Source organism: Hemicordylus capensis, chromosome 16 (genome assembly GCF_027244095.1).
Source record: "Hemicordylus capensis ecotype Gifberg chromosome 16, rHemCap1.1.pri, whole genome shotgun sequence".
Classification (NCBI taxonomy): domain Eukaryota; kingdom Metazoa; phylum Chordata; class Lepidosauria; order Squamata; family Cordylidae; genus Hemicordylus; species Hemicordylus capensis.
The window spans coordinates 15,724,961-15,738,060 of record NC_069672.1 but is presented as its reverse complement, the minus strand read 5'-3'; the positions used below and the strand labels follow the sequence as shown (position 1 = coordinate 15,738,060).

The following is a 13,100-nucleotide window of genomic DNA, read 5'->3' as shown; positions in this document are numbered from 1 at the left end:
TGGGTGTGGTGATGGCCACCAACCAGGCAAATTCATGGGAGCATAAAGGCTATCAAGGACTACCAGCCTGGACAGCGGTACGTTTCCATCAGGATCACCAGGGGGCATGCCCCTGTGCTGGGCGGGTGCTAGGCAGTGTTCCCTCTAATTTCCATCCACACCCACCGTGCATGGAATGAGTTTTGTTCTGGGTAGCGGTATCAAGGCAGTGTGTGCACTTGTGCATTCAGAACGGGAGCTTCCTGATTCAACCTGAGAGCAGCGCTCCCTCTAACGGAGAGTTCCAGAGGCTGTTGACTACAACTCCCAGCATCCCCAGTGGCAATGGCCTTTGGCTTGGAATTAAGGGAGCTGTTGTCAATTAGCTCTGGGATTCCCTATTAGAGGGAACACTGCCTGAGAGGGATCTAAAGTTAACTGAGCCGAGATCAAAACACTTGTGTGCGCATGCGCAGGCACACACCTTAGAGGGAACACTGGTGGCTAGGGAAAGCCAGTGGGGTGAGAGGGACGGGCAAGCCGTCCTTTCCCCTGCTTGGGGGCTCCCCAAATGGTTGGCCATTTCCACCAGGTAGCTTGGATGGGCCTCGCCCTATCAGCCACTCTGCTCCCCAGAGCCTCGCGCCTGGACAGAAACACATGCGCACCGCCCTTCCTACCAGCCACCCTTTCAGCAGCACTTTCCACTGGCAAACGCTGGCTCATGCCAGGCTCCGAGGGCACGGGCAAGCCGCCCGCTCTTTGGCGCTCTACCAGACCCAGCAAGCTGACCCCACTTTGATCCAAGCAAGACTTCTGCAACGCTCAAAGCCACACCCCGGAGAAGCCCCCCGGGACCCACCAGTTCCGGGTCTTTGCGGCTGGCCAGGATGTTCCCGTTCTCGCCGGCGGCCTGCTTGCTGGGGCTCTTCACCCTGGGGGAGCTCTCCAGAGGAGGGGGGGGCGGGGGTGGAGGAGGGGCCGCCTTCTCTTTGCTGGGCGAGATGGTCTCTTCAAACCACTGCCCGAGGATGGGCTCGCTGTCGTCATCTGCAGGGAGTCAAAGAAGAGCTCGGGACCTGGAGAGCACCCAACTCTCGCGCGGCTCCAACCGCACAACGCCGCGGCCTCGTTTCTGTGCCAGCCCTCATCTCTGCAGGTCAGAGCGGCTGGGAAGCAGGAGACCTACGGCTCCAAATCGTTATATATACTTATTTCTTTCTCGACGTAAGCCGCTTTGGGAACTTTGGTATATAAATAAGACACCAATGAGAATGGGCCCCTGACCCCAGAAGGGCTCACCATCTTAAAAATGAACATCAAGGCAGATGCCAGAAACAGCCACTGGAGAGATGCAACCTACTGATGGCAAACACATGTGTCTTTAACCTGTTGGGCGTGACTGTTTTTAAACGTCTCGTCGGCTACTCCCCACGGGCCATTTATTTTTGGGGAGACGCCATTTTCCACAGCCGGACCAGCACCCACCTTGGCTGCTGTCTTCGGTGCTGCTGAAGTCGTCCTCGTAGTAGGTGTTGGAATCTGTGGAGGCGCTCACGTCGCTGCTCATGGAGCCCTTGCGCTGACGCTGCAGGACGCAAGCCTGGGGGAGGCGGGGGGGGGCAGATGAAGAGCAGAGCAGGTTCGGCCCCTCTCACAGGCTCCCCTCTGCTGCAACACTAGTTCCCTGCTCTGGGCGGGGGGGCTGGAGGAGAAGACCCCCAAGGTCCTTTCCAAGACCAGGACCACAGAATTTTAGAGCTGGGAGGAGCCTCGGAGGCCTCTAAGTCTAGATTCTAGGACTCTAAGCTCATAAGAACACAGGAAGCTGCCACATACTGAGTCAGACCCTTGGTCCATCTCGCTCAGTATTGTCTACCCAGACTGGCAGCAGCTTCTCCAACGTGGCAGGCAGGAGTCTCTCTCCACCCTCTCTTGGAGGTGCTGCTAGGGAGGGAACTTGGGACCTAGATGCTCTTCCCAGAGTGGCGGCTCCATCCCCAGAGGGGAATATCTTGCAGTGCTCACACATCAAGTCTCCCATTCAAATGCAACCAGGGCAGACCCTGCTTAGCTAAGGGGACAAAATGCTGCCGTTTGTAGGAGTTTGCTCTGGGGGCAAGACCGGGCTTTCCAACCAGAAGTAGGGTTTTCACAGCACACAGAAGGGCATATGCTGGCCTGGGCCCATCAGGGGGCTGTTTCTCTGCCCTGCGGCAAACAGTCCTTAACTAGGTGCTGGAGCACCACAGGAAAAGCAGGGCTCCTTGCCAGCTCCCCCTCTAACAGAGATCCCCGGATATTGTTGACTACAACTCCCAGGATCCCCAGCCAGAGGCCAAAACAGCGAAGGATGCTGGGAGTCGTAGTCAACAACAACCAGAGATCTGGGTTACAGGCAACATTGTTTCTTGCTAGTTTAGGCCTGCTGGCCATCAGCAGGAGGGACCCAGGGAAGGCCTTGTGGGGTGGGAGAAAAAGCCCACCTAGCCCGGCACCCTGCTCCCAAGACCAGCCCGAGAGAGGCCTCCGAGGCGGCCAGAGGCCAGGCAAGAAGGCAGCCAGATGTCCACCGCTACCACGGCCCCACCTCCCAATCCAGAGTTTCTACTTCGCGAGGGCTGCTGCCGACCTCCCCTCCCCTGTGAAGTGGTCTCTCCCCTGCTTTTGAAAGCTACGCGAGGATCACGGGCCGCCGCCCCCTACCTTCCGGTAAGACGTGGACAGCAGGGTCAGCAGCAGGTTGGTGAGGGGCACCGAGTCAATCAGCCGCTGAATCCTCTGGATGGATGTGCTCTGGGCCATGATGTTCAGCACTGCCGGGGGCCCGTCTGTCTCCCAGCCCTGGAGGAAGCCGCCAGAGGCAAGTGATTGTGTGTCCCCAGGAACAAGGAGGGAGAGCCGGAGAACGGGCCGGGCACAGCTCCCTGCCACTCACCTTGTGAAGAGCTTCGACTTGCAGGTCTTGGAAGAGGGAGGTGAGCAGCTTGATGGCGTGGTTGGCCAGCACCACGGACAGCACACCGAACCCCTGGTGCCTGCGGAGGAGGAGGAGGAGGAAGGGGCAGGGGGGAGAGAAGCGAGGGAGTCACAGCACTGAACATCGAGGCTGCTCCGTCCAAACAGGCTTTGAGTGGCTACTTAGGAACACCTCTGGATCTTATTTTCAAGGACTTGAGGGGAAACGAGACGAAACCGTCACCCTCCACAAGAAGACACCTGTGCGACTCAAAAGCTGGCCACCATCATCTCAAATGTGACACTCGAAGATTTGAGGGCAAGTGCGGTGGGGTGGCTAGGAGGCACGGTCCCAGGGAAGCGACGGTTCCCTAGGCCCAGAGCCTGCCACCTGCAATGCGGGGATAGCCATTCAGGCCCGCTTTACAGGACTGTTGCTAGCAGCACAGCTAGATATTGGCCGCATCCAGACAGCCCTCCAAGCCACGATTTGGAGGCGCAGGAGAGAGCAGTGGCAAGCCTCAAGGACATCAGGACAGCCCTGATGGATCAGGCCCAAGGAAGCCCATCTAGTCGAGCCTCCTGTTTCCCACAGTGGCCCACCAGATGTCCTCAGTCCTTCACCCAAGAGGAGGAGACGAGAAACTTCCCTTTCTAGCTTGTGGCAAGCCCAGGGATGGGTGCTTTGTCTGGATGCGGCCAGCTATGGTTCGCTTGGACCAGGCTCTAACTTTGGATCCTGGTGTGGAGGACAAATGAGAGGATTGGGGGGGGGAGGGCGGGGGCATTGATTGACATCTTGAGTTCTTCCATCCTAGTGCAATCAAGTAGCCCTTTAGACTACCTCCCAAGGAGCACTGCTGAGCGACCAGCCGCCACCGGCCCTGGAAGCAGACTCACCCTTTCCCGGGCCCCAGCTTGGGAGAGCCCACCCCCTCCTTGGAGCGAGCGATGATGTCCCGGACCCGGAGCGCGGCCAGGGGGTCTTTCTCCTTCCCCTTGTCAGCCAGGGCTGTGGGGCTGAGGTTCAAGATGAGGAAGAGGCTGTTCAGCAAGCACCAGGCCCCGAGCAGCTGGAAGTTCTGGTAGTGCTGCCACCCGGGAGAGAAGATCAAAGCACAATGGTCAACTCCAGCTCACCGCCTGGGACAAGTCACCCGGGGGGGGGAGTGGGGGGGGGATTCCTCCAAGAGAGACGGTTCCTACCTCCCCGCCTGCACGCCGCGAGTTGCTGATGGCCTGGCCAATCATATCGTAGATTTCAAGCTGCATGGAGAAATACCGAGTGAGTTGTTGGGAATGTGGTGGTGGTGGGGGAAATAGCTGTCCCTCCTGCCCACGCATGCAGCACTGGCTTGCATTTCCACCTCCAAACCCTCCTTCCTGGACACACAAAGCGCCCGGCACCGAGGCCCGCCCACTGCAGCTGACTCACACATTTCTGCACAATGGTGGCCGCGTCGTTCTCGTAGTCCTCTTCTTTGGAACTCGTGGACCCCGTGCGGACTTGCTGGGTGCTGCCCACGTGCAGGATGGCCATGCAGGTGGCCACGCTCACTCCTGAGAAGTCAACCGCAGCCAGAGTCAACCGTGGCCTCGCGGGGCAGTCTTTACCACCCCGGGAAGGGAAGGGGTGCCCCCTGGCCCCTAGCCAGACCCAACGCCCACGACACCAGCAGTTGAGAGATACAAACTCTAAGGGCCACCCTCCCGGGTTCCACTTCATTCCCGAGACCTCACCTGCGTAGAGACAGCTGAGGGCCAGGACGGTGACATCCTGCAGCCTGGTGGGAGTGAGGGGCTCCAGGACAGGGAGGGACAGCGTGTCGAGCGCCATCGTCACGTCGATCACCAGCGAGTGGAACCTGGAAGGAGGAAGGCAGCAGACAAGAAGGTCAGTGCGAGGCTGGCCACGACGGGGAGACTGTCTTTGCCTCTTGGCGTGGAAAAGCCGAGAGGGAAGGAACCCACCCCCGCCAGGACTCTCATCAATGGCCAAGACAAGCTGGGCAGTGCTGGGATGGGTTCCCAGCTCAGAGACAGAGCTCCAGGTTCGATCCCAGGCAGGGCTGGGAGAGGCTGCTGACGGAAACCGTGGAGAAGCCGCTGCCAGTCTGTGAAGACAGTACTGAGCTAAGTGGACCGGTGCTCTGGCATGGGATAAGGCAGCTCCCTACGCTCCTATGGAGAAACGGAAGACGCTCTCACCCGTTACGGACAGCAGTGGCATCCGCGACGGTGGCTGGCATGATGAAAAAGGAGTTGGCAGAAACAGCGTCCTGGAAGCGGTTTATGTAGCGCAGGAAGTAAGGGAGATTCAGGCAGACACGCAGCAGCTTTTCAGAGCCACCTGTGGAAAAGCAGCAAGGGTGACGGGAATGTCACGCAGGAACCACCCGGCTGAACCCGGCCGGGATTCCCAGGCGTTGACGACTACAACTCCCATAATGGCCGGCCACTGCAGCTGGGGATTAGGGGAGCTGTCATCAAGAACATCTAGGAATCCCGGTTCCAGGGAACGTGGGCGGCCACCCAGAAGTCTCCGGGGAGCCCACAGAGAGGGCACTGGAGTCCAATGCTCCTTCCTACCCAGCTCCTGAAGGCTGGCCACGTTCTGAGCAATGAAGACGCTTTTGGTCTTGGCAGCAGAGGCTTGCTCGGTGGACGCCTGCTCCTCGCCCTCGCCTTCTCCCTGGAAAGGAAACAGGGACGGAACGTTACTCCTCACGCGTCTCTCAAGGAGCTCGGGGCAACGGGCACAGAATACCCCTTTCGTATCCTCACAACCACCCTGCAAGGTAGGTTAGGCTGAGCACACCTGCGCCTGGGCCAAGGCCACCCTCTGAGCTCCGTGGCTGAAGATTTGGACCTAGCCTCCCCTCTAACCACTACTCCACAGCACCTCTAATAGTCACACTGCTAGATGTGCTGGTGGTGCCCATAAATTACGGCGTGGGGATTCAAACCTTATGTCAAACCAGAGCTAGTACAAATCCAGCTAGTACAAATCAAGAGGCTTGGTCAAATGGCCGTGAACTCGGCTTCTAGACCCACACGCACCCCCAATTGTGACAAACAAGGAAGGAGGCGGGGAGCGTGATCATCTGCGAAGCCCCAGCTGTCCCCAGCTTTTGGACGAGGTAGCAGCCCTGCTAGCTGGGCAAAGAGGCACCTTTTCAATGTGGCAATTCTCTATTTAGCAGGGGGAGAGCAGCTGGCCCTCTCCATCCCCAGCACAACATCCCTCCAGTGACTGTTGCTGGTGTCTCTCTTATGTTTCTTTTTAGACTGTGAGCCCTTTGGGGACAGGGAGCCATCGTATTTATGTATTTATTGTTTCTCTCTGTAAAATAACTTTGGAAACTTTTGTTGAAAAAGTGTTATATAAATATTTGTTGTTGTGATGGTGGTGGTGGTCGGTGCTCCTGCTGCAGGGGAAACCACCCTGCTCCGCTGAGGTGTAGCAGGCGATCACAGTCTCTGCCTTCTGCCTTGTTTGTCACTGACACATGACTGGACATCGAGAACACGCCCAGCTCCCACAACTGGGTGCCTCGTGCCGAAGCATGTCCTGCCCAGTCCACGGCTGGGTGAACAAGTCTCGGGTTAACCATCCCATCCCCAGCTTCCGAATGGCTGCCCAGTGGTAAGCCACTGCCAGCCCTTCCCTGAACTCCTTCGTGTGGGAGGTCTGAAACAGGTTAAGTGGAACAGCACCACCGTCTGCCTCTTCTGTCGCTATGGTGGGCCCATTCCACTGGGTACAGAGCGCCCAGAAGGCCCACTGACATACCGGAGTCTGTGACACGACCAAGCCCGACACCCCCACTCTAGGATTGAAGACGGACGTCAGCTGGTTGAGGAAGTTCATCTGCACTTCCTTCTGCCTCAGCTCGGGGCTGACCGGAGAGGCCAGCTCTTTCTGATCCTCCACTGCAGAAGAGAGGCAGAAACACACCGTCAGCCCCCAGGGAGGAGAGGGGGAGCGCGCGCTTGCTCGGTGGCGTGCGCAGCAGGGGGCGGTTGGCGAAGTGGAGGCTCACCGTCAGAGAGGGTCTTCACAGTCTGGGGCAATTTGGCAGACTTCATCATCGCAGTGAAGGTGATGATCTCAGTTCTGTCCAGGCGGCTGCAGCCGGTGCACAGGCCCTTGATCAGCAGGATCAGGTGTTTCTGGGTGTGTGTGGGGAGGGGGGGGGAAGGTTAGCATTCTGCGAAATGAGGACATTCTGCACCTGCTTAATACAGTCAGCTGTTGACCAGACCCTGGGTAAGGCAGCAAGCAGGCCAGGGATCCACCGAGGCGTCATTCACTGGCCAGCCATTCTTTGTGGTCACCACCAACCCACCCACCCTGCTTCCCTCAGGTCCTTTCCTGACACACAGGCAGGGCTTAGGAGGCAAGCGGGTCTTCTGTCCTTTGCACTGGGAGATGGAGAGGGGAAGGAACAGCAGGAGAGCTGGCAAGTGGATTTGCAGATGCCTAAGGCAGGCAGGGCCGGGACATCAGCTGGGCCATTCTGCCCAGCTGAAGCCAACTTCCTCCCAGTCAGACCACTGGCCCATTGAGTCCAGGGCTGCCTGCTCTTCAGAGTCTCAGGCCAGGGTCTTGGCCCACCCCTCTGAAGCCTTCCACAGGCAAAGGGGGCACTCTACCACCAAATTACGACCCACGCCTCCCAGCCCTGCTGGTGGTGGCTCACGCCTCCCCTCTCACCTGTGAAACCGCACAGGCCTCGTCTGGGTTCTCAAGTCGCAGGAGGGAGAATTCAATCAAGACTTTGCAGGCAGCTGCCACTGACTGCAGCTGATTTCTAGGGACTAGAAAGCCCAAAGGGTCAGGGTCAATCAAACCAGCACTTGGGAAAAAGTAAGTGGGGCATTCTTAATGCGCCCTCACCGCCTTCCCATCTTTCTCCCACAGCCCTTCCAAGGAGAGCTCCCAGCAGGAGGAGGATTCACGCTTGCAGTGCAGAGTCTCTTTCCCAAAAGACAAGCTCAGTCTCAAGGGGAAGGGCTCATTTGCTGCTGCTGCTGCTGCTCCCCCTCCATGGAGTCCACTTCCGGCTCCTAAGTTTCCCTCCCCTCTCCTCCTGCATTTAGCCCTATCAAGACAGAGCCAGCAAGGCCCGACTCGGGCAAGCCGCTTCTCTCGGGAAGTACCAGGAGACCAAAGGCTCCGCTCCGGCCATTCGAACCGGCCCCCAACACTCACCTAGTCCACACACGGTGGTGATGTAGTGCGTCGAGAGCGCGACGAAAGAAGAGTAGAAAGGCTCATATTGCTTGTCGTGGTGCAAGATTTCGGACTCGCTGCAAGAGCAGAAGAATGGGGGGGGGGAGAGAAAAAGAATGAGGCTGCCGCCGTTTCCACGCCAGCCCTTATGCTGCACAGTCATTAAGACACAGAGGACCCCGTGAACCGGCCTGACAGCAAGCCAAAAGCCATGCCCGAGTGCCTCCAGGGGAGCTCCAAGCAGTGAGCTTCCAACTTCACTTTTCGCCAACCCAGACCTGAAGACCAGGTCCCCGCTGAGAAGTGCATCTGAGTCACACCCTTTCCATGACACCGTGGGAACCCTCTGGCCAGCCTTTGCCCGAGAGGAAACTGACAAGCAGCTAGAGACCTTGCAGGCAAACCTCCCCCCCCCCCCGCCCCGATGCTGGCTAAACAACAATTCCCATCATCCCCAGCCACAATCTGTTGTGCAGCTCAACAACAGCTGGAGGGCCAAGGTTGCCTGCCCGCACCCGACAACATCCCTGCTCAATGAAAGTTCCGGCGAAGAAGCTTCTGCTTCAAAACGTGGGGCCCATTTCGAAGATGCATGTCCCGCTGCTCTCTCAAAAGAACTTGGGATTACTAGCACATTTTCACCTGCCCTCATCTTTTGGTCACAGGCTCAGCGAGGCCTCACCTGGGGCGGTCAGGTGGAAGAAGGGCCCGAGTGAGCAGTAATATTCCGCTCAGGACCTAGCCTCCGCTCTAACCACTGCTCAGTGGGGAAATTCTTGACTATCAAGCAAGAGGTTGCCGGTTCGAATCCCTGCTGGTACACCTCTATCGGGCAGCAGCGATCTAGGAAGGTGCTGAAAGGCATCTTCTCACACTGCGCGGGAGGAGGCCATGGGAAACCCCTCCTGGATTCTACCCAAGACAACCACAGGGCTAGTCTGTGGGCGCCAGGAGTTGACACCGACTCGGCGGCACACTTTACTTCATGGCTGTCCTTGCATGCAACCACAGCATGGCACAACCACTTCCTCAACACAACCGCAGCCCCACCCAGCCGGCAAGCCCAAGGAGGAGCCCCAGCAGATTTCGTCCCCCACGGCTACAAAGACGGCCAACCCTCTGCAGCCAAACAGAACTCTCTATGCTCCTAGTCCAGGGCTGCTCAACTACGGCCCTCCTGCAGATATGGTGGCCTAAAGATAAAGTGGTGCCGTCGAGTCAGTGTCGACTCCAGGCGACCGCAGAGCCCTGAGGTTGTCTTGGGTAGAGTACAGGAGGGGTTGACCATTGCCTCCTCCCACACAGTGTGAGATGATGCCTTTCAGCATCTTCCTACATCGCTGCTGCCCAATATAGATGTTTCCCATAGTCTGGGAAACACACCAGCAGGGATCCAAACCATCAACCTCTGGCTTGCTAATCAAGTCATTTCCCTGCTGCGCCATTCCCATAATCCCTGGCTATTGGCCACTGTGGCTGGGGATCATGGAAGTTGTAGTCCAAAAGAAGATATGGGAGGCAGCTAAGTGGAGCAGGCTTGTCCTAGTCCCTCATGGACCAACCACTGCAATACAGACCACAAGCAGAACACGCTGGGGGGTCGCAGAGAACCACTTGTAAAGCCAACAGCCTGAGGTCATTCCCCCACGCCAGGGGAGGCATCAAGTCCCAAAGGTGACTGAGCAATCTGACCAAGTTTGGGAGAAATTCCGTCCTGACACCAGACAAAAACAAACAGCCACACACCCCACCTCCACCAGGCCAGAGCAAAATCCATTCACCGAGTCACTGCACGAGAAACAGAAGCAGCCAAACATCAACGACCCAAGAGATGTCCTGCGGCCGTTTTCTGCTAATTTCTGACACTACACAGGACTGTTGCGGGGGAGGGAGCCCAAATTACAGGGGAGGCATGCTGCGTTATCTTGGATGGGCTTGAACCACATTTGCCATTTTGTCGCCCACTCCCCCAGTTTGGAGAGATCCTTTTGGAGCCTTATCCTGAGTCATAAATATTCGACTTTGTGCTTTTGAGTATCTCTACAAATGGGGGTCGCGGAGTAGCTCTTGCATTTGAGTACACGTACAACATACAATTTATGGCACGAGGCTTCCCCACAGCTGGGGGGAGCGGAGGGACGCTGCAGGATCCAGGCGGGATAATAAGTAGCTTTGCAAACACAGCAGAAGCAACCCTCCAGAAATCCACGGGAACGGTGCCATGGAGAGAAAGAGCTAATTGGTCCAAGCGCCCCTCTGCACTAGCTGTTAGACATGGCTTTCCTTCTCCGCTGCCTCAATGAGCTCCCTGCTGTTTGCTGTGTGGATGCCCTGCAGCGCTGGCCAGGACTTCTGAAAAACGCCCCCATTCACTGCTCCCTGCAAACACACACCCGCAGACTACAGAGCCAGCTGAAGTTTATGCAACTCTGCAGAACGCAGGAGTCCGAATGGCCAGTTGCACAATAGAGGGAGATGGTCAACAATCTGGTGTGGCGAGGGGGAAAGGGGGGCATGTTGGCAGAGTTCCTGTTGGGCCGGGGAAGGACGGACTTGGGCTTCATCCAGTTGAAGCCCAGTGAAGAACCTGGCAAGACCCAACAGTGTTCTCCAACACAAGAGCTGCTCGAAAGCACAAGGCCAGGCATGAGTAGAAATAGATGTCAAATATTTGTGACATACCATGCCGCTTTCTGCTGAGTCTTTGACTCATCTAGCATGTTGTCTCTGCACTGACTGGCAGAAGCTCTCCAGAATTTCAGGCAGTATTTCCCCGCCCTATCTAGAGATGCTGCCAGGGGCTAAAAGTGGGAGTGACCAAATAAATACCAACACTGCCCTTTGTCAGTGACCCGAGAGCAGCGTACAAACCCTCAAACAACAAGAAAATCTGCTGAACAATGATAAAGGCTTCGTTTTAAATCAGCAGCTACAAACACACCCATAAAACAGCACAGAAGAAGATCCCGCCCTCACACTCCCTGGCCTCAAAGTATAACAATTTATCTCTGAAATGTCAGGAATAGAGGGACGGCACCGAGCAGAGCTCCTTTGGGAGGGAGTTCCACAGCATGGGGCCAACACAGAGAAGACCTTGTCCAATCAAGCACCCGCAGGCACTGTTGCTTCTTTTTGCCTATGATGACACAATTATTCTGGGGGTCAAATATTTGAAAACCACAACAAAACAAAAAAAAGAAGCATCTACTAAAATGTCAGCAAAAAGGGGACACCAGGGAATATAACGGGGTCCTGTTACTATTCCCAGATACTATATGCCCAACGCATTTCAGCTACGAGGCTTGTGGCTCAAACATATTGGGTATATAGTATCTAGAAATAACAACAGGACCCCCATATGGGAAGAGGAACTGGTCTTGTGAATTGTCCCCTTTGCTAAGCAGGGTCTGCCCTGGTTGCATATGGAAGGGAGACTAGAAGTGTGAACACTGGAAGAGATTCCCCCACTTAGAGGATGGACCCACTCTGGGAAGAGCAGAAGGTCCCAAGTTCCCTTCCTGGCAGCATCATCAAGATGGGGCTGAGAGAGATTCCTGCCTGCAACCTGGGAGAAGCCGCTGCCAGTCTGGGTAGACAATACTGAGCTAGAAGGTCCAATAGCCTGACTCAGTATATGGCAGCTTCCTCCGTTCCAGGCTCCTTTTTGCCACCCGCTCCAAATGTCTGCATAATCACCAAAAGCTCAGCTCGCTCTCAAACCCCAAACTTAATTGTTGTGTTTATACAGTCAGCCAGTGGCAAGCTTTAAATTCCCAGCTGGTGAATAAATACATAAGTAAAAAAATAAATACATGTAATAAGAACTATTTTGTTAGCCACCCTGCCCCGTAATAAATTATTCTCTGGTTGGCTCACAAGACAATGATTATTTCTTATTATTCCTGTATTTTTTCCACACAGGTGAATTGATAAGCCCTAATAACCAACAGCCCCACGTGGCCCCTCAGCCGCCTCACCCACCAGCCCCCCCAACAGGGGCGTGGTCAAGAGTCCCCCCCCACCGAGGCCCCGCCCCCTGCCCTGCCCCACCTCTCGATGACCGAGGCTAGCAGCTGAGGCAGCTCCCGCATCTCGAAGGCCGAGTAGGAGGCGGACAGCAGCGGCCGCACCGCCACCTCCCAGCCGGGCTCCCGCTCCGTCGCGGGCGGGGAGGAGGCTCCCGCTCCCCCGCCGCCGCTGCCTCCTCCCGAGGCCGCCATCTTGCTTCCTCCTCACTCGGGTTCCAGACGGGTTTGAGTCGCCGAAGTGAGGAAACGGCGGCCACAGGAGCGCTTCCGGCACTGAGCGGAAGTGACGCCCCGCCTCGCGCACGCCCCTATACGAAGCCCTGGGCGGCCGTCATAGAGAGGCGGAGCCTAGAGCGTCGCTGGCCGCCTCTGCCTCGCCCTCGGCTTCTGTTTTCTCACGCGGGAGGGGCTCGCCGCAGGGCGCGTGCGCTCGAAAATGAGTCAGCTAGTTTCTTTCTGGGAGCAGTGCGCGTGCGCGCTGGCTTCGGTCAGCGGCTCTTCTCCCCCCGCCCCGCGCCAGGAGTGCTTAGGTCTATCTAGACAGGCGCGTGCGCACTAAGCGCCCTCCTAGGCTGGCTGGACCCAGGTTCTTGTTTCCAACTGGGGTCAGCCTGCCTCGCTTCCACCCCCACAAGGAATAGTACTGCACAATGTGGGCGTCGGAGCAACTTGCTGCCTTCCTTATCAATTGCAATCAAACCCTAACATCTCTGGGTGGAAGGGAGACGGGAAGGCTTCTTTTGCCTTCTTCCCTTTTAGGCACGCTTGGTCCCTCTAGCTCAGTATTGTCTACCCGAACTGGCACACTATCCTTGGGATGCTGCCAGGGAGGGAACTTGGAGCCATCAGCATGCAAGCAGGCAGGTGCTCTTGCCAGAGCAAGCCCCATCGCCTGCAGC

General features: G+C 56.9%; 1 protein-coding gene across 11 annotated transcripts in view; it reads right to left on the bottom strand.

Moving 5' to 3' along the window:
- Positions 1–12,464, bottom strand: part of UBR4 (ubiquitin protein ligase E3 component n-recognin 4) — a 76,185-nt gene extending 63,721 nt beyond the window's left edge. For all 11 annotated transcript variants that reach the window (XM_053280997.1, XM_053281001.1, XM_053281003.1 and 8 more), the window contains exons 1-15: positions 12,224–12,464; positions 8,153–8,250; positions 7,655–7,758; positions 6,981–7,110; positions 6,731–6,870; positions 5,527–5,629; positions 5,146–5,287; positions 4,678–4,802; positions 4,373–4,497; positions 4,144–4,203; positions 3,838–4,028; positions 2,918–3,017; positions 2,686–2,823; positions 1,468–1,582; positions 842–1,029 (exon numbers count right to left, since the gene is read on the bottom strand). In XM_053280997.1, the coding sequence (XP_053136972.1) occupies positions 842–1,029; positions 1,468–1,582; positions 2,686–2,823; positions 2,918–3,017; positions 3,838–4,028; positions 4,144–4,203; positions 4,373–4,497; positions 4,678–4,802; positions 5,146–5,287; positions 5,527–5,629; positions 6,731–6,870; positions 6,981–7,110; positions 7,655–7,758; positions 8,153–8,250; positions 12,224–12,393 (1,929 nt within the window). In that variant the 5' untranslated portion in view covers positions 12,394–12,464. The remainder of the gene's footprint in view (positions 1–841; positions 1,030–1,467; positions 1,583–2,685; positions 2,824–2,917; positions 3,018–3,837; positions 4,029–4,143; positions 4,204–4,372; positions 4,498–4,677; positions 4,803–5,145; positions 5,288–5,526; positions 5,630–6,730; positions 6,871–6,980; positions 7,111–7,654; positions 7,759–8,152; positions 8,251–12,223) is intronic.
- Between the last annotated feature and the right edge of the window lie 636 nt (positions 12,465–13,100).